Raw genomic sequence first — 25176 nt, forward strand, 5'->3', positions numbered from 1 at the left:
GGAGTTGAGGATGTGAAAGCTGGGCCTTGCGCGGCGCCTCGCGCTGGGAAAGCCCCGCCGCCCGCTGCGCCAGGGAAGGCCGCAGGCGGCCGCGCCGGGCCCGGCCCGCGCTCGTCGCCACGGCGACCGTTGCGGCCGTTAACGGCCGTCGCCGGGCGGCGCGCGCCGCAGCGGGCGGCTCAGCCAGGGGGGATGTGGCGCCGCCGCCGGGCAACGGTCGCCGCCGGCCGCCTGCCCGTCCTCTACCTCGTGCTCGCCCTCGTCCTTATCCTCGTCCTGCCGCAGGCACCCGCCGCAGGTACCCGAGCTGCCGCGGCCGGGCCCGGGCACCGGCCCTCGTGCATAATCGACACGGTGCCCCTAGAGCTACCTGTCCGTGTGGACACTGCAGCTGGGTGGGCAGGGTTTGCTCCTTCCGTGTGGACATGGAGGAGGAAGCTAAAGGGTTGTGAAGGCTAGGGCTAGATGCAGGTTTTTGGCCTATATTCACTAAACCATGGCTGTCCCAGTATTTCCTTTACCTTAGGTTTTCTTTAATGGATATAATAGGCATTGCCATCTCCAAGCATGGCATTTGTTGCAATTTATGAGTCATTCGCATGGCCTGAGTGGAGACTGAAGGAAAGCATGTGAACATAAGCATAAGATTTTTCGTTAGTTTTGTTTGCTATTTACTAGTGGTCACAGTTTAGATTCATGTGTTTTTCTGTAAGTAAATAATTAAACTGCTTGCTCCCAGTGTGGACTTAAAATGTCTTAATTAGACTTGACTTTCCTGAGCTATCTGAAGGGAATAGACATACAGGAAGGACAGGACAGCTTTAAAGTAGCTTTAAAATAGCATAATTAGTGGAAAAAGTGTCCCTTTTAAACTTAATTTATAAAATGTGTTAGTGCCACTGTAGCTGTCAGACCAGAAGCGTGAAGGCCGGATAGAAAGCAAAACCCTGCTCAGGTATTGCAGAACTTTTTCCAAATCATTAAACATGAGACAGATAAGAAGCTGAAGTTCAGTTGCTCCTGTTACTACTTTTATAAGACTAGTAATAGAAATGGAAATATTTCTGCACTGCACTTCCATCAGTCAGCTTAGAAATGCCAGCTGTAATTAAAATATTATGATATAGGAAAACAGTTGACTATTAGCATGATTAAGCAGAAATAACTGCTTTAAGTAAGTAGCATTGCTATTTATATACTCTTTCGGTGCAGAAATCTCTCTGCAAAAAATAATGCAAAACATAATTACATTAAAAAAACTTTTAGCAGTTACCATAACTTAAATATTTTCCTATCACTTCACAGGATTTTCGTCTCTAAATACATGAAGTGAAACTATGCCAGTTGAACATTCAAGTAATACACTGTTTTATTAATTAATAAATTGATTGTTTAATTATTTAAAGCTCTTTTTAAAATATTTCCTGCCAGTGCCATTTTCAAGCCAAATTTAATTTTCTGATGAATTATTTCGAAGATGATGATTGATTTTGCTATGTAGTGGTCCTCTTAAGGCAAAGATATTCATAGTAAGATATTTTATAAAATGGCAGAATAACTTTATGGAATCTTAAAATTCATTGTGCATATGAATTAATACTGATTTAGTTTACATTAACCTAAGCAGATTCTGACTTGGGGCAGGATCTGGGAAGGTACGTTCTATTGACTTGGCACTGTTGTAGACCTGAGGCCAGGAAGGAGCAGAGGCTGTTGGGTGTATGTGCAGGCACAGTACACCCACTACTTCTCATTCGGGACTGATAATTTTTCCCCTCTTGGCAGAATACCTGAGAAATACATGAGCTTTGTTTAATTCTCTGTAGAAGCTTTGGCTAGCTTTAGTGGCATGAATTTACTAAAGCTGTTGAATTTACTCCAGAACGTTTTACAGTCACCCAATGAATCCTCAAGTAGCATAGACAGTTTACACTGCAAGCATACCCTTGAATTCTAGCAAGAACAAGTTGTCTTGAACGTCTCTTCAGGCAACTGTGAAATTTGAATCAGGCCTACTTTGAACTACCCTTGACTTCCCTAAGTCTGCTCGCAGTGTATAACTATCTTTCTTCATCTGTTTTCTTCTACAGAAGCATCTGCTGCTTGCAGCTTCCTTACAAGTGTATCAAGTACAAAGCAATGAGGAACCAGACCCAATATAGTTCTAGCGCTTTGGGCTGCTTTGAAAACTAATTTGAGGAATTAACTCAGAAATCTGGTTTCTTTTTTCCTTGAAAAGGAATGAAGCTTCATTTTCCCTGCTGCCTGTTAAATGCAGCTGCAAGTTGAAGAGAAAAAAACAGATTATTATTCAATGAGTTAAAAATGTAGTTTAAGCACTTTTGCTGTCTTTTGTCTGTTGCCTTTGTTGCTCTTTCTTTGTAGTTCTCCATGATCTCTTCATATTTTTTCCTCTTATTTTCTTTTATGATATGTTTAATGTGGGTCTGTTTAACCTCATCATACAAGCTCTTAAAATGGTGGATGAGAATTGGAAGATAATTTGCCCTAGAGACTGAGGCAGGAAGTTCCATTTCAATTCAAGGTTATTAGGAGGATGGCAAAGGTATTCAAGTAGAAAACCTGAAAAAAGACTTGAAAATACTTGAGAAGTCAGTATAAAAGGAGAGGGAAGAACAAGTACATGAGGACTGGGATTCATGTATGGCCAGAAACATCTCTCTATTCAAAGGACATAAAAATGAAAGACGAGCATTTAAGTTTTCTCAAAATCAAAAATGCACAGTCATTGAAAATATCAAAGAATAATCCAAAACCTTATATATCTTCACTAACTATATTGTTCCACTTTTTCTAGTTCTTTGTATATTAAATAGTTCAAGAGCTCCATCTTTAGGTTTAAATTATTATTGTAAAAAAAGAATGTTTCCTGTTTGCACCAATTAAATACCCCCTAACATCCCATAAACAGTTTATACCTCCTCTCACATATGTCAGTTTGCGCTCGCATATGTCCCTTTTCTAGGTACATTTCTCTCTTTCTATAAACTTTGAAGACCTTCCTGTCTGTTTGAGATGGATGTTTTCATTTTCCCCCTGATTTTAACTTTTTTGGTGGGTAATCTTTTTCATTTCCAATTATGATACATAAATCAACCTAGTAGTCCATAAAAAATATTTACTGATCATGTGGATGGATAATAGCGGCAAAAGGGATTTAGAAGTGTAGGATTTCTCAAGTAGGATTTATATATTCATATAAATTTAAATACTTTAATTGAACAGATATGCAGATTTTTGTCAATGGACTATGTTCTTTTGGGCCCTAAATTTAAGTGAAAACATACTTTTGTTTTTATCAATGCAGCAGAAATCTAGAAGATAGTGTGAATATTATGCTAAGAAAATTTTAATCTATGCTAATTAAAAAATAGCATAAAACACACCCTAAAACAACCTCCAAAGCGTGTGGAAGGTCTTTAGGGAGAATGATGTTACTTGAAAAATTGTACTCCTCAAACAAAGTTGTAGAAGTGGCACACAGTAAAGCAAGCACTGCAAAGTAAATTAAAGCCTTAATCACAGAAATCCATCATACATGAGACTGCTTCTGCGATTATCTTCTCTCAGAATTTGTTCCCAAGTGAGGTGTTATTTTTTCCTCCTGCCTAAATATTTTGAATAGAGTGTTCTGCTTGCATTCTGAAATGACATGTGTAGACAGCTCTTTTTATCCTACCTTGATTATCTTGTTCTGAACGCTGGAGGATCTGCCTTGCTTCTCTTTTTTGTAGCAACACTGTAAGGTAGAGACGTATGAGTGCCAGTTGTATATTAGATCAGGCGAACTGAAGTTTCCCATCATTTCTCAAATCAAGATAAATTCAAGCAAAGCTGGGACTTGAACCCAGATCTCCTGTGACCTCAACAAATGCCTCACTCTAAGATCAGTTTACCAGAGTATTTGTTGTGGCTCTTACTTTGTCAACATTGAAGTGAATTTAGCAACAAGCATTGATCTGGTGTCACATGAATGTTTGGACCATCTTCAGAAAATAATTGCTACTAACGATACAGTCATTACTATTATTATTATTATTATTGCTGCTCTTTGTAATAAATGCTTTCTTTATTCTTTATTAATTGCTTTCTTTTCCAGATTCCCTGAAAGAAGGAGAAATCACAAACATGTCATACCTCATGATAACTCATGTTCTTTCCAAACAGGAGGTGGAGACAAAGAATGCAGAATGCTGAGCAGTTGGCTTTCTGCTGGCTTTAGTTCTATATCACCTGTAAAACAGACCTACCTCTAACTGAACTAGAATGCCCAGCTGAAAGATACTTCAGTTTTATTTCAGAAGTGTTTTATGTCTTACAAAGCTTTGAAAAGAAAAAAAAATTAATCTCTATTTAAAATAGAAGAAACGTGAATTAAAATGGCAGTAACATTTCTCTGTAGTTGATTATTTTGATTTGACAGTGTTTTTGATGCAATACATTTTTTTTTTAAACTATCCTAAGGCCATATGCCAGTATTGCTGTGACCATTTGTAAAACTCCCTGGGGCAATCCTACTACAGGTTTACTAACCTGCTAGAGAATATGAAGGCTTAGTCTTTGAAGTAGAAATATGAGACTTAACTGCTTTTCATACTGAGCAGATCATGCAAAGACTTCCTTTTAATCAGTAAATCAACTGCTTATTTAACAATCAGTTTCAGCTTAGTTACTATGTTAGCACACAGCTTGATAAATGTATGTTTTACACCAGTATGAGTGCACTTTATTCATCAACATCACCCTGTGTAAGAATCACAAGCAGATGAGAATTTTTATCACATGAGCAAGAGCTGTTTTCATCCATTGCTCTTTAATCTAACATATTTTTTTATGTAAAAGTCATTTGTATAAAATTTCAAACATTTATAAAAACCACAGTACAAGCTTAACAAAATTAAGTTCATTAATTCATTAGAGGTCATTATCCAAATTAGCATGCTGATTGACAGCATGGCAACAATGCAATTAATTTTTTTTCCAATTTTAGACAGTGCTTATCAAATAGGCTCAATTTAATGTTCTCTTGTAAAGCTTAAGAATATGTTTAAAGCAAAACTTTAGTGATGTTCACAATACCAGTGCTCTTCTATATCAGGTCATTATTTTTGTCACATTAATGGGAATCATACATTGTGTAAGACATGAGTCAGATGATTAACTTAATATCTCTTGAAAAACAAATTCATTAGGGGTAAAGAGTAACCTAAAATATGTTTCCTTTTTCAGGTAAATTTAATTGTTGTATTAATGTAATGGTTTTATTTTTGAACAGTTGAGTCCTCACAGAGATTTTTACGAAGTGCAGGGCCAGAAGGCAGTAGCTTAAAAATAGTGGGATCTATCCGATTTCCAGGTATTTTTCTTCAAAAATTTCATTTTTCCCTGTGAGTGTGAGAACAATAACATGCAAGTTTCATGAGGGCTATCTGTGAATAAGACTGGAGAACAAACTACAGGCTGAAACAAAGTCCTATTCCAGAAAATGCACATAGTTCTTTGTTCTCCAAAATCCTCACAAGTAATTTTTTTCAGACTCATCCATACATAAAAGCAGTTCACAAACACAGAACATTATTTGTCAGCCAGGGTGGTCAAACAAACATATGGCTGAGAATTCATCAGAGAAGAGTCTTTATCCCAATCTGTTTTTTTTTTTTCCCCCCCTACTGAATTTCTGTGGGTATTCTTTCGGGTTCAGGATACAGCTTCCTGTTAGAGAACTATCCACCTTAATGGGGATGATTGCCTCATGATCATAGTGCTCCATTTTATTAAAATGGGAGATCTGGTTTCAAATCGGTGGTTAATTTTTTTTTAAATTCTTGATTTCATACAATATAAATGAAAATGAACTCAAAAATCTACGTGATATTTCTCCTGTGGTGAGCTATATTTACAAAACATATAGTCCTTTACTTTCCCATTTATCCCTTGCACTGTGTCTCTGGCAGATAGTAAACATCATTTCTCTTCTCTCTGCCAAAATACAAACATGTCAAAAAGAAATGAAAGTACTTCTTTGAAAGCTAAACAGAATGAAATGTACTTGTCTGCCCTTACTGGCAAGGCATTTTCAAAGTATATAGAATACAAAGGTGGCAGAGCACCCCCCATTTTTTAAAAACATTATTGCTTTTACACTTTTTACATTGCAATGGAGAAAGATTCAATTTTCTTCTCTTTGCATTAACACCAGAACCAAAGGCAATGTACAAGTATCTGTGAGGTTCTCTACTGAAGCTGTGCAGCACAACAGTGAACAGTCAGTTTCACCTGAAGTAGTGTCTGCACTGTTGCCTGCCACATAGATATACTGCACACTAGCAACAGGTGCTCCACATCTCTTTTTGTTAATTCATTCAGCAGGGTGAACATGAACAAATTATGTCTAAAACTTCTGCTGTTTGCAGGGAGAGTGAAAAAAAGATATGCCTCGACTTATTTTGGTCCAGGTTCTTAGACCCAGTAAATTTTGTCCACAGATGAAACAATTATGGCAAATGGTTATGGTTTTTTAAAGCTTTCTCTTGGTAGTTTATATTAAGAAAGCGAAAAGATAGGCAATGTATAGAATTTTGCCATAGTAGAGTATTATTACAGTCAGTAGGTTAGTAAATTTGAGGAAAAATATGAAGGATTTACAATAGAAGAATATTGCTCACATAAATGCAATTGCATTAATGCGTAGAGTTCATGCTTCAAAGAAAAAAAAAGAAGCATCCCTGTAAATCACTTTATTTCCATGACATATTGTTGTATGATTGAAAATATATATTATCTGTTTTCTGCATATGTTGGTACTGTAAAAAGCTGACTATTAGATGAGATGAATATATCTCCTGTTCCAAATTCTAAAGTTATTAAAACTGGTATCAACTATAATGATAGTTATAGTTATAGTTAATAAACTATAACTATTATTATTGAAGTTTATTAAATGCTAGATCTAGGCCAGTGCTCTCCCTAAGCAACTTAATATGACTTACTGAGCAGCACAAGTATAAGTGGCTTTTCACTTGTTAATAAAAGCAAACAGTCATATTTGGAGGAGACAGGAGACTAAGTGTTGTCATTTCTACCAGTTCCTGTCATGGAAAAAGGCAAGTTGTTTTTCCATGCATAAATCCCCTCCTACTACAGATATGTGTACTACTTTCCACTTGCTGAGAATCTGAAATAGCCAGTGGTAAATCTGGTAAATTTGGTAAATTTTGGTAATTTGCTGATTTGATTCAATTTCTCCAAATGAGGAGTTTTACTAACTAGTATTTTAAACTAGTAGCTTTTTAATAGCATTACAGTAGCCTGATACAGAGCACGGCACCATATTTGAGTGTAACCTTTACTGGAGCGTGAATATCTAGCATCACTTATTGCTGAGATGATAGATCACAAATGCTTTTCAGAGTGTCGGGGAGGGAAATAAAGTCCTATATAATAGAAGAGCGATTATAAGGATAAAAATCATGCAGTTTTTAAAGCAACTCTAGAGCTAGAAGTACCTGTACATACTACAGATCACATGCAAGACATGCAAAAGGCATGCACACCTCTATTACCATGGGAAAAGACTGAATAAATATTTATTTCATTCAGTTTGTTTTCCATCTCATTACTTTTGAAGTAAACAATATGTAGCTCAGCACTGAGTGCAACACTGACCGCTCGAAGCAAATACCGAGTGCACTGTACAGACTCTCATATTAGGTGCCATGCTCCATTTAGGAGGATGTTGCAGTGCACTGTGGCATCTGCTTTACAAAAGCAGATAAACGTGGCACCAGAAAGAATTCTCTTAATTGGATTTCCTGGAGAAAACAAAACTGCTCTGTATTTAACACTTCATTTTGGCGGAGGGATAACAGGCCTAGTCCCCAAATTACAACTCCATCAATACTATCCTTGAACTACTATCTTGAAGTTTACATAGCTTACTGTTGGAATATCATTGATAAATATGTTACTAATGATGAAAAAAATCATTTTCAGTCAAAGTTTATGTCAAATTGAATCAAAACAGTCCACGTATTTTGTGCATTACGAATCGTCTGCGAAACTCAGAACTGATTGATCCAGTATCCCAGTGGCATGGACCAAGTGGCAATATTCTTTCAGGTAAGAAATACCTGAGGCTTGCTCTCTGAACCCTACTCTCCCTCCATTCCTCCTCCCAGAAAGAAGCATGACGGTTTTAAAGGTGGGAATGTAAAAGGAGAAGAACTAACTGAGTATACTTTGTGAATGTATATATGTCATATAAATTAACTTTCAATATAAGAAAATACAAAGCTAGAAATGAATAAAGGGATAACTAGAATGGAATGCATTTGCAGATCTCTGTAGAGAATGGTGCCATCTTTGAAGACTACCAGATAGAGCAGGACATGTGGCAAGCAGTAGTTTCATAATTTTCCAATTTCCCCTGTTGCAACTTATCATCATTACTTCTTGTCCTTTTGTGGTGCGCATCTTAAGAACAGTCTGGCTCCATAGTCTCACCGTAGGTAGTGGAAGATGGCAAATCCCTCCTTAGACAATCTCCAGGCTAAAAATTTGTTTCCTTAGCCTCTTGTCACATGTTCCAGCCTCTTAATGATCTCAGAGGCTTTCTGCTGACTTTGGTTAGTGTCTATCTAGTACTGGTAAGTCAAAATCTAACACAATGTTCCGGAGTGCTTTCCTGAGTGCTGAGCAGTGGGGGGATAATCACTTTTGATGTGCAGGCTATAGTCTTGCTAATGCAGCCTGCTATACATTTAGCCTTAATTGCTGCAAATTGTACTTGTGATTCATGTTTTCAGCTTGAACCATTGACTTCTATTCTAAGTGACCATCCAGCCCATTTTGCACCCACCTTGCATTCCTCTCTTCCAGTCCATATGGCCATATTGGTCAGGCATGATTTGTCCATGACAGATCGATGCTGCCTGTTCCCAGTCACCATCTTGTCATGTGTGCACCTGAAAATGGTTTCCAGGAGGACTTGCTTCACTGTGCTGGCAGGGACTGAGGCTGACCGAGACATAATTGTCGGGATCGTCCCCTTAATGCTTTGAAGGAGGATGTATTATTTGCCTCTCCAGTCACTGGGGACCTCCAACACCAAGACTTTGTAAAATAGACAAAAGCCATTAGTTAGGCAGATTGCTCAGCATTCTTGGATATGCCTGGAAATCAGACCTTGCCAGGAAAGATTGAATCAAAGGTGGCATTCAATCTTTCAGTGTTTCCCATGTCCTTTGGCTATAGCATACCTTTCTGCCCTGGGTCAACATCTTTGTTGCTTTCCTTCTGCTGCAATTGTTTTTGCTGGGCCTTCACATCCCTTGCCAAATCCAGCTTATGGCTTATCTGCACACAGCTATTTTAGCTGATTTTTTTTTTTTCAGAAAGATGTTTCTAACGGGGCTATCCAACCCCATTGCTCCAACAGGGACACCTAGAGCACGTGGCACAGGGTGGCATCCAGGCAGGTTTGGAAGATCTCCAGAGAAGGAGACTCCACAGCCTGTCTGGGCAGCCTGTTCCTCGGCTCTGTCACCCTCACAGGAAAGAAGTTCTTCGTCATTTTCCGGTGAAACTTTGTGTGCTTCAGTTTGTGTCTGTTGCCTCTTGTCCTATAGTTGGACACCATGGAAAATAGCTTGGCTCCAAATGTTTTTTCAACATGGTAATGTTGAAATTTATACCTTTTTAATCTTTTACTTTACAGTTCAAGTTATGAATCATCCATTCTCTTACAATAGCAGTGTTTTCAAATCCTATTTGCTTTCCTCTCAGTAAATGCTGGTGCCTATCAGAGTTCTATCCTTGGTTCTCTTGTGTTTTCGAGTAACTTTTACGTGTCATGCAATCTGCTACCATATTCACCACAGAGATTCTTAGTTCTTAATCCTTTACATGCCATCCATCATAGTAGAGTATTTCCGAATTCTATAACATCTAATATTATACGACGTTTTTGCTCTGAGTCTGATAAGGGTTTAGCCTTAGATGAGGTTTTAGCCCTCAAAAAGCATTTTTTGTATTTTTGCTTCAAAGATGTATAAGCATTTTTGCTTATACTTAAGACTGCGGTGTGTGTCACCTTATCCATCCACATGGGGATGGATGCATCATGGTTAGCTTTGTGCCCTGTATTGTAACTGATAAATTTTGATATCCAGTCTGTGATGTGTGACAAGTAGATTACCAGCAATATCATCATGTGTATTAGTTAGTATTGAGCTTAATCTGATCAGACAGAACACAACCTCCAGATTCACAATTAACAATAAGTTGCTTTTTTCACTCTGTTGGCCTCTGCTTACCTGGAGTGCAGTTTTGACAGTGCTAACCACGTAGAACAGAACCACAGAGACCTCACTTCCATTTCACAAGTTTAAATTTATTCCTGCAGTAATATCCCAAGTTGCTATGCCAACCTTAGCACAAAACCTAGGGCGGCAGGGGTTCTTGGCTCTGTGGAAGCTTTAGATTTAGATATACTAGAAACAGCAGCAGGAGGACAGAAATGTTTCAAGAAAAGAAGAAAGGTTGTACTTTTCTGACATAACTTTTTATAGAGATGAGACAGGTTTTATAAAGTAACTTTTTAAAACAAAATAGTAATGAGAGGATGTCCATTTCAGCCACCACAACAGGGAAAATCAAAAATATAAACAGACAAAAAAGCAATCTAAATTTCTAGCTTATGAAGGATTTGCTTTGTAAAAATTATGATCACTTGGCCTCTATTTGGCAAGGTTCTAATCCACTCAAATGACAGAAATTGTCTGGATTTCAGAATGAGTAGTCAGTTTTCCAATACCTATCCCAATATCTATCTGAATCCCCGTATTAGTAGGAAATTAAAGTTTTCAAAGCTTACATGATATATTATTTCATACTTTTTTGGTGGGTTTGTTGGAAGCACATCTGAAGAAAGTGTTTTGTTGCCTGAAAGTTTTGTCTAATTGTATATTTAGGATATCATGACTACACTAGAAACTCAAAAAGTCAGCAAACCCTTTTCCCCTGAAGCCATTAAAAAACCTTTTTTTTGAATAAGCAGCTTTGTTCAAAGACAATCCCAAGTAAACTTACATGAAGTGGAAAGAGTAATGAAAAATTAAATACTGCACAAAATGTAATTTTAAATCATTGTAACTTTAAAATTAGCAAGTCATTTTCTTCAGAGTTAGCTTAGCAGCTCCTTTGTATTAAGATCCGGCAAGTGTACTTTGAAGTTTTTAAAATATTAGCTATTTTGTTAGTTGAGAATGACCATTTTTCAAGATGCACTCTAAGCAGAAAAAAAACTTTAATTACTTCTAACGTCTAGCATCTTAAAGTTTCACTGCATAAAACAGCATTTTTGAAGGTGTTCTGAACACTGAAGTAGAACAGAAAAGGAAAAGAAAACATTTCAATCTTAAAATATTTGCTAATGCTAACATTGGGATCAGCTTGTTCTAGTTTGATGAGAAGGAATCAAGGAACTTGCATTTGCAGGAAGGTTGCTGCTTTTTATCCACATTTTCAACTAATACATGCACAGAAGGAATATTTTTTGTGAAGGGATGATAGTTTGTGACCAAATTTGTAATTTGTGATACATCCTAAAGGTGCTTCTGCAATCCACTTAGTTGACATTTTTTTTTTCTGACTGATGAAGGACAGTTGAACATGCCAAAGATCTGAGCTACAGTTCTTAAATCCATGCTGGTTTTCAGTGAAGACTTATCTATTAGCTATTCCACCATAAAGGAACAAATGACATCCTAGTTCATAGACTTAGCATTTTCTGTAGTTCATAATCAGATTAAAAACCTGTTCATCATCTATAAAGCAAATGATAGTGTAAAATCAAAGGATTGATTTTAGAGGCTAGGTTAACATGAAATCCCAAGCTTATCAAAACAATTTGCACTTCCAGTCTTGTTAATATTACTCTTGATTTTGTCTGAGACTAGAAGAAACACTTGAATCCTTCTTTTTTATTTTTAGCCACAGTTGCATCCATGATAAAATTAATAAAAACCTTAAATAGCTTCATGAGGAACAAAGCTGTCCTACACTGTCCTGCCAGGTATATGATGAGCTTCAATTAGGCTACTGTTTTTCCAGTACCTTTCTTAGAATCTCCCTCCAAATGCACCCAAAAATAGCGTGCATGTGCAAAAGCATAGATGTTAAAAGGTCTAAATTACTTAGGAAGTTAATGGGACTTTTTTATTTTATTTTGGCCTCTGACAAACCATTCACAAAATACTTTACCAAAGGGGTTATTTTACCTTGAAATCTATTATAATTGATTCTAGTCCAGGGGTTCCCAAGGTTTCCCTTGACAGCTGCCAGCACGATGGGCTGCATATTTGAGAAATCCTGATCTGTATTGTCACTGCCCGAGGACTTCTCAACCCAGGAAAGGGCTGATCAAGTGACATCGTGTAACCCACATCGAGGCTACATGGGGCAGCTGTACAGCTCATCAGCAGCATCCAAAGGCTGACCTCAAGCAGTGCTTTTCTTTCTCTTTAAAAAACTTATTATGAGCGCTACTTACAATTTGTCCTTTAAAATAGGATTTCATTTACCCTCTGCCTTGAATTAACCAAGAATATTTTTCCAGACTTGTCTCTTTAACAGCACATAGCTTTTGTGACAGAAAGATTATTTATCATAATCTAAAACAAGCGTGAATCATTTTGATATATAGATAAATATATTTTTGAATGTCTGTCTGAGAGTCCTTGTTTAATTAGAACTTCCAGACTTTCCTACTTTGAAGTTTACTGCTTGTTAAACACCAGCAGGCAGCAAATTGGCAGAGGCAGTTCCTGAAGACTGAAAGGTTACTAGACAGTATGACTGTAAATTATACAGAGTATATGCCCACTTCGCCCTGTGTCTGGCAGGTTTCTCCTCTTGGGAATAGTTAGGTATTCTAGAAAACAATAGGCAGCTGAGATCAAATAAAAAAATATAATGACCTGATGTTTAAAAGCTCAGCAGCAGTAAGACAAATTTTCATAATGCTGAACAATTTCTAAAGAGTTTTCTATGTTTCTAAGAGTTTTGTGCCTTCAACTGAATCCATAATTATGATGGTGTGCCCAGTATAAAAGTAAATAACTGTTTGGACCCTTCTCTCTCCATTTTCTCATAATGCCAGCTTAATTTATTTCATTATTGTATTTTCTAGAAAATAGCAGTGTGAAAATATCACCAACAGGAACGTTAATACTGAGACATTTCACAGCTGACCAGAGCGGAGTTTACACTTGTTCCCTCATTTACAAGCTAACAGCAGAGGAACCCGCTAAAAAGCTTATAATGAAATACCTTATTTATGGTAAGTTATTAAATTTGGTAAGTGTGTTGTTGCCTTGAAAAATTATTCAACAACTGCATGTATAGGCCTACCATAACACAGAGAGAAAAAGTAATTCTGTTTCTTGGGATAAATTGTTTCTAATAGTAATTGCTACCAGACCATTCCTTTAATGCCGTTTACAAAGCCCTAAACGAAGATGACTGGTTGATTGAGAAATTTGTAAATACAGTTCTTTTATAAAGAAATGTAAAGTAATGACATGCAATGAATTGGGTGAACAGTAATCCTCAAAAACATAAAACTAGTATCATATCAATCTGTATTTTTTCTTATGAAGCTAATTGTAACAGAGCCACATGGATTTGTTTCGTAACAGATTAACACATTAATTTTTTACCTGATTTTCTTTCCTGAGTTCAAAATTATGTAATATCTATATCTTCTGTTTACATTTCCTTTAGCAAAGAGGTAAAGCATCTGTGATAAAATGAAAGATGTAACATTATTTATTCACGTCTAGCTATTCTTTAAAGTGATCAAAAAAGGGATTTTATTCTTGTAGAAGACCCAGGCAAAAGCTGTTGTCTGCCTTCAGAAGGAACTATGACCTTAAATTTGAAATGCAAACTAGTGCTCATTTGAAAACTGAGAGCAGAGCACAATGACCTAAATTAACCACTGACATAAATTAATTTGACTTTGACATTGAATCCCTAATAAAGAAAAACCCTGACTTCCAGCAATTAGCTGGCTGGACTGAATCAAAAAAGGAGTACCTTTCAAACACAGTTCTTTCTGATGGAAAAGAAATACAAAAAAATGCATTCTTATATTCTTCAGCAAAGATCCAGTCTAAATATTAGCATACAAAATTCAAGTTTGATACAAATATACAAAAAACTCAGAAAATGCAACAAAAAGGAAAAGGAATTGGGGGAGGCAACAAAAAGACATAAGATCTGATGAGCTGTCTTAACTGGGTACCATATTCTGCATGTTCTGCTGCTTTATTTTTCTCTTTCATCTGGTTCAGTTTCTTCTAATTTATTCTTTCATGCCTCCCCCCTGCCCCATGTTCTCCTTTCTATGATTCTACCCACCCCATGAGCTCCATTCTTCCTTCTGTTACCCCGGTTTTCTTAACTGCCCTTTAACCTGCTACTCTGTTGATCTACAGTTTTAGGTTTGTAGAGTGATTATTATGAAATAAGTAGGAAAACACATTTTATGCTATGCTAGTATATTTGTAATAGATATTCAGGTGTGCAGTTAGCTTCATGGTAGAGGTGAAATAGCTGATCTATCCTTAAAAGTAAATTTCATATCTATACAATATGTATAGGTATTTGTTAGGCTTGTTTAGGTACCAAAATTAAAAAAGAAAAAAAAATTCCCACTAATAAAGGGTAAGACTTACATGTGGATATAAATAAAACTGTTCACTTGTAAATATCTCTAAGTATTTCCAACGGACCCAGCACACATTAGTCTATCAGTAAAAATTCTGTGGGGGTGCAAAAAAAGATTTTGTTTATAAATTAAAATTTAAATTGGCATTTTATTTTCAAATACAGAAATTACGTTCTACTTTTTACTTTATATATGGGTCTCATCATCATCTACATTTTTTTTCCTGCAGCTTATTCTGACCCAAATTATTATTATGAGTTTACAGTTCAGTATCATGCAGCCCCTTGCAACAGTATTTACAATATTTCTTTTGAGAAAACATTGCTTCAGTTGCTAACCAAGCTTGTGGCTGAACTTTCTTGTGAAGTTACATTAATTAAGTCAGAATGTCATCATGTAAAAATGCAGAGAGCAGGTCTACAGAATGAAATCTTCTTTACATTCTCAGGTAAAATCTACCTTGGTTTTATAGAATGTTTAATAATACACTTAATGAAAATTATTTTAGTGGAATATACTTACTACATATATGTAGAAAATATTGTGCACATTTTGTTTAATAACAAAGATTCAAGATTGTAAAAGTGAAAAATATTGTATGCAAAATTCATGTCAATAGCAAAAAATTAAGTTGGGCTACTCAAAAGTATTCATTTTACATTATTTCTGAGTTTCAGTTTCTATACAGTGGGCTAAGACAGGATGTCTCATTATTCAATGCCTAATTATTATCCAATTAAAATTAAATAACAATGTGTGTTGGAGTAAGTATAAAATTTTGGGATACCTCATATCTGGGTGGGTTTATACTTAAATGAAAATCTCAGTGAGTCTCGGGAGATACTTTGTTCTTTTCGAGACTCTTTCAGAGTATTCCTCTGAACACTGAAACCATATGAAAGACTCAGCTCCTTTATGCTGTGAATGAGGTCTGAAAGCAACTGTAAAGCACCCCCAATCAATGGGTAGTTCATTTGAAATACTTTATGTTATTAAACCATCTAAATTCCAAAAAGATACAGCAAAATGTTATAACTGGCAGGCTGAATGTACACAAGGACATCTTTAATAATTTGCTGAACTTAGTTTCTAAGTCTTTCAACTCTCAAAAGGCCACTGTTTTTTTATACATTTTGCATGTACGTTTATACATTTCATATTAGTCACTAAGTACCAAGATAGGCAATTTGAATATACTCTTTCTTCAAGTATAGCACCCACACTTCGTTTCCCTCACTTCTTGAAACTAAAGACTGAATTTGTAATAGATAGAGCTTACATACATGTAGAGTCTCAATACTAATAGCATAGTTAGGTTAATTCTAGGATTATTGAAATATATGAGATTCAGCCAATAGGCATGTCTCCCACAGTGTTTGAGCATTAGGAGGAGAAATTCTCCAGGTAGAGTTTCAAATGGATTTAAAGGCTGAGTCATGACAGTGGTAAAACACAGACTTTTTAGTAGTTTGATGCCTAAGAAAATACTTTTGGAGTTATAAGTAGTACTTGGTGTTTCAGAATTACTTCCACTGCAGAGACATTTAAAGCTTATAATATGAAGACTTAAATTCACACATTAACAGGTAATCCTGCTTTTAATATATGGTTCCTAAATCTAATACCAGTTCTGGAGACCTACATCCTCTTACTTAGCTATTCCTCAGACCCTTGCCATAATGTGTTTGTAGTTGTTAACTGATTAGGAACATGGACCCATGCAAATGAATTAATTAATAAAATGTAACCATATATCTTTCCTCAATCCATACTTCCAATCTTTCTTCAGGTCAGTAACTCATAGGGATTCCTATGAGAATAGAAGGGGTTGAGCCGGTAAATAAGAGGAACTGAGATGTGAGAGGAGGAAAGCTCTGGTAGACATATCCATGATGAGTTCACATTCCACATGAATCTAGTCAGGTTGAAAAACTACTAGTAGCTAAAGTAATTTGTTTTATCAAACTGTACTATTTCCCCTGCCTTGCTGGGGCAGGGTGGGATAAGAGGGTGATATGTTTGAGAGCACTAGACATTGTCCTGATTGTTCTTGAGAGAAAATACAGATTTCATGCAGAAATAGCCCGAACCTTGAAATGCGGGGGTTCCTGGCTTGCTGAATTAGAGTACAAAAACAGTGTGACATGCAGGAATTTTTAGAGAGTAACGTATTTCTCTTTAAAGGATTCAAATATTTACAACTTTGGGAAGCTTTCAAGATCATACATTTCCTTGTCATCCGAATTTACAATTAAATGTCAGCTTCCACGAAATATTTAAGTATACTGAAAACTAGACATAGAAGTTTAAGTAATGTGTTTTTTAAAAAACATTGTTGCAAATCAGAAATCTGAAATGTGGAAGAAATTCCAACAAACTTGCATCAGAGATGACCAGAATCTTTAAGTAATAAAGCAATCAATCATCAAACAAACAAACAAACAAAAAGAAAGAAAAGCTTGGTGTTGACTTCATTAATTTTGTTCCTCTGTAAATAGACTGTATGTTGTTACAGTTGCTTCATTAGACCAGGGAAAAAGCAACACACCATGTCAACAAAGCACTTGTGGCACATCTGAAAGATTAAGCAAGGTACAGTAGATAGATAGAGGAAGCATCATAAAACACACTGTATTTAGTGAATTTAGAAATGAACTATTGGATATAAAAGTTTTGTCAGTTAAAATTATTTTTCTATTAATTTTATGGATAAGGCAGATCATGCTATCAGCCTGTACTGAGAACAGTTGATATTGTTCGTAATAGGTGGGGAGCTAATTACACTGAAGTGAAATACTAAGTATGAAAAGCAGCAGGACAGTGAGAAAGCTTTGAACATGTACTAACTTATAGACATTAAACATGCTCTTTTGCAATGGAAAGTGCCTTTTCATCACTTCAAAGTGGTCTTATGGCTGATCTGATAAAATTTTATCTGCTTGTAGACTTTTGGTACGTGCTGTGGTGAACCAAAAACAAACTCTCCCTTTCTAGGTGAATGTCCTAGCTGTTAATTCAGAAGAATTGACAGGGATATTCTTAGAGAGGGAAGTAAAACAGCAGCAGGGAAGGACAGGAGGAAGACATACCTGCTGCTAGAAGAGAGGAAATAAAGAAAAGAGGAAGGAAGGGGTATGAAAGGGGCAGAATTTCATAGAAAAATTCTTGTAGAGGAGGAAAGATAAATTGCTAAGGAACTTCTGCAAAGAAGTGTCACAACAAAGAAGTGTCATTTCATAAACATGCTGATGAAGTCCTTTACATGCCGCTCTATAGGAGGTTTAGGGCTTGATTCTCTTTGGGTCATATTTTCATAGAGATGATATCTGGTTAAAAGATACATTTTTTTTCTTTTTGTATGCCCACATTCAGAAGAAAATTCTGTGAATCCTCAACATATTGTCCTGCATTAAGGCACTAGAGGCAAGTAGAAAAGAGAACAATCATGACCTCAGTGTTTCTGGGGATTTCCTCTAAACAACTCGTTCATATTGCAGCAATTTTAGGTGCTCTCTCTCCTCAGTATAGTTTTTGCTTTGAACACCATTTTGAATAATCTATCTCTTCCCCTCCCATTGTCGAAAAATAATAGGTATCTAATTCGTTCTTTGGGATTCCTCTGGAGGGGCTAGGAAGTCTAAAATACTCAGTATTCATTAAGCAACTTCTATCCTGCCCACTGAAAAAATCCCAGATTTGTGGAAGAAGCTCATGATCAAAGTTCATCTTTTTCATAGAGACAAGAGGGTCAAATTAATACAGCCAAAACAGATTCAGTTTTGCCATTTTTGTAATTTGCGTATACATTGCTTTTTTCCTTTTCTTCAATTTAGCTTTTAAAATATATAATAAATTCTTCTGAACAAATGAAGAACACTCTGATTATACAGAACTTACAGTTCTTATTGACAGACTTTTTCAGATTGCTAATGGATCTATTTTTTTCGTAACATATTTTATCTGTCTTACAGTTTATAATTCACCATTTTTAATTTAACTATGACTTAGTATCTTTAATATTCCAGTATTTTGTAAAATGCTGACAAAATCCAGAGAAGATAAAAAACTTTTAAAAAGCATATGTTGCCTTTGGCGGGGAAATAGAACAGGTATTGTTAAGCTTGTTATTAAGCCTTGAATCCTAATTTTTCAGTAGTTTTATGCTGCTAGTTCTGTACTGTTTGAAAATTATGTTTTTGCTTTCTCAGACTGTGATTTTGCAAATCTTATTCAGTAAGTGAAATAGTCTACTGTTATTACGTTTGATTGATATAATAATCTCGTTAGTTTACTTGGTCCTAAGAAACTCTTAGCATTTTCTTTTCATTGAATGGAGACAGCTAACAAAGATAGAAATTATTTTTGAAATAAAAATGGGCCTAAATAATAGTACTTACGTAGGTGGGAAAGCCATAAGGCTATTGATTTTTGGCTACAGAAGTATAATGTGGGCAAAATTGCCATGATTGTATTTCAAATTCTATTTATACAATCTTCACCAATTTCAAGATATTGTGTTAATTGATCAGAGATTATCTAAATTAAAAATAGCGTATCCAAGAATACCACATTGTCCTGCTGTTTCCATTCAGCTATCAACTACAATCAAAAACTTTAGCAGTGATTCATTTAAATCTTATGCCAGTCCTAGCTCATAAGCACATTCTCAGGTGTTTTTTTTTGTGTATCTTTACTTCTTTGTTACAAAGATTTTGAAAAAAAACTATATTCTTCCAATTTAGGCCAGAATTCTCATAGAGAATTTTTTTAAGCATCAAGCGGAAATTACAAGGAAAAGTTCTGACCCGCTGCCTGAAATATATTACATTGAAGGAACTCTGCAAATGGTATGGATTGACCGCTGCTATCCAGGATATGGAATGAATCCTGTAAGTCATCCAGACTGCCCAGATTGTTGTGGTACGTGACAAATTTATCATACTAAGTATTTAATGTTACTAAGGTGTCTTTTGCGCTGATTGAATACTTGCTCTTCAGCCTCATGAACCTGTTCAGCCATACAGGTTTAGGCCATTTGAGTGTGGTTTGGTCAGGTCTGTCAAGGTAACCAATACTTATTACTGATGCTATTACTACTTGGGAGAATCTTTTTTAAGATCCTGTTGATTTAGAAGCCAAAGCCCCAATTTCTAGGGACAGTTTAAATTAAAATCACTCAGATTTAAGTCTTTTTCCTTTGAAATGCTATTTTTCAGGTGAGACAAACAAGGCTGAATTATTTTTGTTTTTAGTATTTTTAAAAGCAGGGTTACTAATGCAGTGCTTTCTTAAAAACTTAACAAATTAAAATTACATTAAATTCACATTTTAGTCTTGAATTAAGTGACAATCACATATGAAACAATAACTTTGCAGAAGGAAGTTAAAATTTGTAAATATCTGTGATCCATTTGGGATAAAATGAAAGAGGGTGGATCAAATTATGGTAATTTTACTCACACCAGTCTGCATATTAAAACAAGTAAGATATTAAGAATTATTAGTATCTGTAGATACTAAGAATTGAATTATTATTTTAAAAAATACCCATCTAAATCACAAGACTTAAGTCTCAAAGGAGCAACAGAAGACAGACATACATAGAATAAATCTGTAGTCAAGCTTTTCATAGTGAAAGTATTAGATTACATTTCAAACATGGTTTAGAGAATAAAAATACACATTAAAAAGAAATGTTAAGATTACACAGGAAATAGAAAACAGTGAGACGACTGTAAAATCGCAGAATGTAGGCAATGTTTCCACATGTGATTGTGTTTTTGCAATTATTTTTCATTAAAAGAAGAAACCTAAATTTGCTGATTGATGCCTTGCAGCAAAATGTAACAAATCATTGGAAGGGCTAAATACATACAGAATTTATTAGGTTACCTGTATGTTGTTGTTGAACATTATGTCAAGGAAAGGGAGATTAAAATATCTTTCAGAAAAGCTGCTTTCTTTTCGGAAGTTTTGTTACGCACAGACTAGTTCTGCCATGGGCTTTCCTCCTTTTCTTCTTCCCTTTGGCAAAGGCTCATTCCCATTAATACAACAGCCTTTAGCAATCCATATAGGCATGTTACAAGATGACTATATTTTAATAATTTAAGAAGTGCTGTTTATGTTTTAAAATAACTTTATTGCTAACCTATGCAGTCTTTAAAAAAAAAAGTTTGAGAACATGCAGTTAACATATATAGTTACCAGTATTTGATCTTCTTTAGCTTAATTTTCCATGAAAGTAAATCATATTTCCCAGACTTCATTGATACCTATGCTGACCCAAACAGAAACAAGATATCGAGAAGTGCACTTTCCCTTCTCCCCCGCCGCCACACACAAGTCATAGCTCTGTTCTAGACCTAAACCTGAAGTCTTACTCCTTTCCAAACTAATTTGTATTCCTTTTCAATATAAAATAGAACTTTACTCTTAGCTCTAATAGGGGACATTAATACTTTTTTCTCGTCTGCCACACTCCTTTGCCTGCAGGACTAGATAGAAGTCGTACATCCACACCAGTATCAACCCAAAGAGCTATGACAAATAGCATTCATTTTAGTTCATCTGGGGTTGTAACAGATCTTAGTGCTGACTTAGTGACTCAAAGATCTCTCTAAACAAATATTCTGGCCTTTCTCATTCTTTGTTTCTTCCTGACGATTTAAATCTTGCCCTTACTGACAGCATCTCCCAATTTTATCTTGTCAGCATATTTCACTGGGACTTCTTCTGATAACCTTGTTTGTGAAAATGTTTAATAAATCTAAGAGTAAGCTCAAGAGTAATCCCTTTAAGAATCCGCCCCCAAACCTTAATTCCCCTTTTAAGCTTCATTCACTACTGTCTTTTCTTTCCCTGATTTTTATTCTAATGTAGTATGTTTGCATGTGCTGCCTTATCATATTCAAATTAATTAGACATTTATCTCTATTATAAAACTAATGGAACTTCATCATTTTCAGCTTACCTTTATCTGTTTAAATGTTTATTCATGAAAGTTTACATAGCCTTGGAGCCTGATCTGTAGATTCCTGGCTTTTTTTTTCTTTTCTGAAAAAAATTACAACATGTTTCTTACTCCCCAGTTATAGGTTAGCACTAAGCATGGGCTGTGGTGCTAAAACCAGCACCACGGTTTTATTGCAGACCTCAGGTAATAGTCTTTCATGTGTCATTTCTGTTTTGGAACACTGGAAAAGATAGTATTCAGACTTTCTAGTTTAATTACATTAAGCTCTGAATAGTGTGTTTCTAGGCTCCTGGTCTCAATAATGAAAAGGGAAGGTTATAAGGTGGACTATTGATAACAAGAAGAAAAGATGAAATAGGGCATGCGTATCTCCTGCAGGATTCCCATACACAGCTGCTCTATTTTTACCTCTGAAACAGTAAAACAGGTTCAGTTATTCCTGTTCTATCCTGTTCAATCTACTACTACTTATAGTATCTAGTTTCCCATCACATCCCAGTAGTTGTGGTTCTTTAGTGCACAAAACTCAACACATCATTTCTTTCATACTGCTGCCACACAGTTTGTGCACTAAAGATAACCATTTCACCATATCATCTACCACTCTAAATCTTCTATACTGGAACTTGCTTTAATTTGGTCCCCATAATCTGGTCTCACATTCTTTCATATCGTACTATGTCCTCATTTGTTTTTTCCTTTCCTTTTTTTTTTTCTTTTCTTTTCTCCCTTTTGCTTGTATATTAAAGTAGCGCTAAAGCTTGCGCTATTGTCTCATCTTCTGGTCCAAACATCTTAGAAATTATTTCATATGACTCCTCATAATTTTTGTGTTCTACTTATAAAGCCCTGCTTTATATTAAATGAAGCACAGCATTCCAGGATAAGTCAATTAAATGCTTAGATAACTGCTATGTGCGATATGATCCACCTGTAAAGTTTCCTTAACAGGACTGATGGAGTCACACATGAACAAAATCTTTAAATATTAGTTTTCACCTGCTTTTAAAAATATTCTTTAATTGCTTTTTTTTGGGGGGGGCGGGAGGGGGACGGGGTGGTTCAGATGCAGCCACGACATTAATATGGTGCAAAATTTCTTATGTTTCATAGGACTTGTCTGGAGACACAACTTGATAACATAACCCACATTAGCTTTATGATTTTTTTTTGGTCTTGCCTTATTATTCTGCATAGCTTCATGTTCTAAGGTGATTTTTAATAGACTAGATAATGTAATAGTTCTAATTTTTGTTTCTTCACTTCTTTCATACTATAAAGTGATTATATTTTGAAAATGTAATAACTTGAAACTTCACAAGGAAATTTATTATTCAAAACAATATTGAAGGAGTCCTAAAAATCAGGAGAGAATCAAAAACAATGTTAGCTCCTAGGATGCAAAACAAATTGGAATGTTACATTCATTTAAATTGGTGAGGTGTGAAATGGCTAGTCCATAAAATATGCTGTAAAGACAGATTACTTTTCTAAGATGTTTATACTTTCAGAGTGATGCTATATGCATACGAGTTCACCTTCAGTGAAAAAAGATGGAGACAAGTTATTTTTACTAGTTAAAGACATTTTTTGAGGAGCTGTTTGAATAGCTACAGGTCACCCACTTCACATTCCCTTCTCCTTTCATGCTTTCCCCTGGATAACATTCTACTAGGAAATAAGCTTACAATCAACTTAAAATTCCAATGTAAGAGAAGTTTACCTTGCTGCAGTTAAACTGAAGGATACTGGAGGATTTACTAGAAGTGTGCCTATAATTTTCAGTAAATAATATAAATATTCCTCTGGTGCACAAGTGGATTGATGCATAGGGTGGGAAATGCCTCTGATTTACATGCATTTGTAAAGCTTTATGTTTCCAGTAAAGCTGTCTTGATCTGCCTGTGCTAATATACTAAAAATACAAGATCTTAATGTCATATATGAGACTGCTCTCTGAAATTTTCTAAGAAAGACCCCTAAAACTCTCTTGAGTCAATAGCAATGGCAAATAATGCTAGACAAGGTCATGGCAGCCCCTGAGGATCACCTAAGGTAAAGCATACAAAATATTGTAAATCCTCCCTAAAAATTCTGATGTACTGACGAGGAGTCATTATTAAGCTAGGCAAAACCCCCCAGACAGGTGGGCAACTGTTCTGTAAAGGGAAGGAAAATTTTTAAAATTCTGATTAAAAATGAAATCTCTCCTAAAGAAAGGTTACAGTTGCCAAAATGAAGTCGGGCTCAGGATAGGAACAATCAAACAGCTTAAATTTTGCTTTCTTCTGCCAAGACTCTAGTGCTGAGTTAGTCTTTCATTTATAGACAAAAAATCAAGTCATTCCTCAGATGGCCATATGGACTTAATCAAATGGTGTAACATGAACCAACTGGAAAAAAACATTTGATTATAGATACTTTCTACACAAACACTGATTTCTGCTCACTTGATGGATTATTTGTCCACTACTTTCTAATAATGACCAGACCTCAAATTTCAGCTTTATCTTCCATTATTTATACAAGCAGCTACAGTAGTTTTCATTAAAACATTATCACATATCAACCATTTCAAGGTTTCACTGGTGGAAAAAGTAGATGCAGTGGTAAGTGCTGAAGAAAAAATGCAGTATTATAAAATAAATGTAGATGTATAAAATATATAAATCTTTTTCATCATCAGTGACAGAATGATGGAAAAAATCAGTTTTTGTTTTCCAAATAAAAGTACATTCCAAACATTTCCAGTGTAATTCTTTGCAATTCTTCAAGTAATTCTTTTATCAATATCATTTAAATATCACCTTTTTTTTTTTCTTGCCCGAAGTTGTCTGCAGCCCAGGATCATACAATCCCAGTGACAGAACTCACTGTCGTCCATGCAACAACAGTTTCATATACGGAGCAACAAAGTGTCAACAGTTGTAATATTTGCACTCTTGCAGGAGCTCAGATGTATTTTAACATGATAACATTAATAAACATTTTTAAATGTGTAGAGTTTGTTTTAGTTACATCAATGGCATAGATTTGTTTTTTGAGAGCTAATTATACATCAGCACATTGGTAAAATACGCTTGGTCATATCCCTTGGGACTACTTCATTTTTGAGGCATTTATATTATATGCTAGGTTAATAGCAGTAGAGACAATTAACTAAATAAAAAAAAAAGAAAATGAAGTATAAGTATTTTGCATATGTACTCCTCTTCTTAGTCCTTTGCTTATAGGCCACAGCTATTTTCTACATGGACTATTGTAATGACTCTATGCTGTCATTTTCAACTGCCTGTCTACTCTGCCTTAGACTGTTGCAATGAACAGTTCGGGGTCTGCATCTGACACTGAGAAGTCATGAATTTTGCATTTTAGCCCCAAATGCAATAACATCTTGAATTTTCTTCCATGAGGAATTATAACATCACTATCAGTATAGTGATGCTTT

General features: G+C 35.6%; 1 protein-coding gene across 1 annotated transcript; it reads left to right on the forward strand.

The window, feature by feature from the left end:
* The first annotated feature begins 192 nt into the window (after window positions 1-192).
* On the forward strand, window positions 193-24763 carry ZPBP (zona pellucida binding protein). The gene is made up of 8 exons (XM_088534095.1): window positions 193-298; window positions 5297-5377; window positions 8014-8139; window positions 13211-13360; window positions 14982-15200; window positions 17268-17344; window positions 19495-19672; window positions 24559-24763. The coding sequence occupies exons 1-8, from the start codon at window positions 193-195 to the stop codon at window positions 24657-24659; spliced, it is 1038 nt and encodes a 345-aa protein (XP_088390221.1). The 3' UTR covers window positions 24660-24763.
* The last annotated feature ends 413 nt before the right edge of the window (window positions 24764-25176 follow it).

Source organism: Tinamus guttatus, unplaced genomic scaffold (assembly GCF_059628265.1).
Source record: "Tinamus guttatus ecotype Peru unplaced genomic scaffold, ASM5962826v1 Tinamus_guttatus_pri_ptg000535l, whole genome shotgun sequence".
Taxonomy (NCBI): domain Eukaryota; kingdom Metazoa; phylum Chordata; class Aves; order Tinamiformes; family Tinamidae; genus Tinamus; species Tinamus guttatus.

Bases quoted from the DNA above. Each gene is read 5' to 3' on its own strand.
- ZPBP (XM_088534095.1), top strand. From the start codon at position 193: ATGTGGCGCCGCCGCCGGGCAACGGTCGCCGCCGGCCGCCTGCCCGTC. The intron at 5,378-8,013 runs GTATTTTTCTTC...AATCATTTTCAG, and splicing joins GGGATCTATCCGATTTCCAG to TCAAAGTTTATGTCAAATTG. The intron at 13,361-14,981 runs GTAAGTTATTAA...TTTTTCCTGCAG, and splicing joins AATGAAATACCTTATTTATG to CTTATTCTGACCCAAATTAT.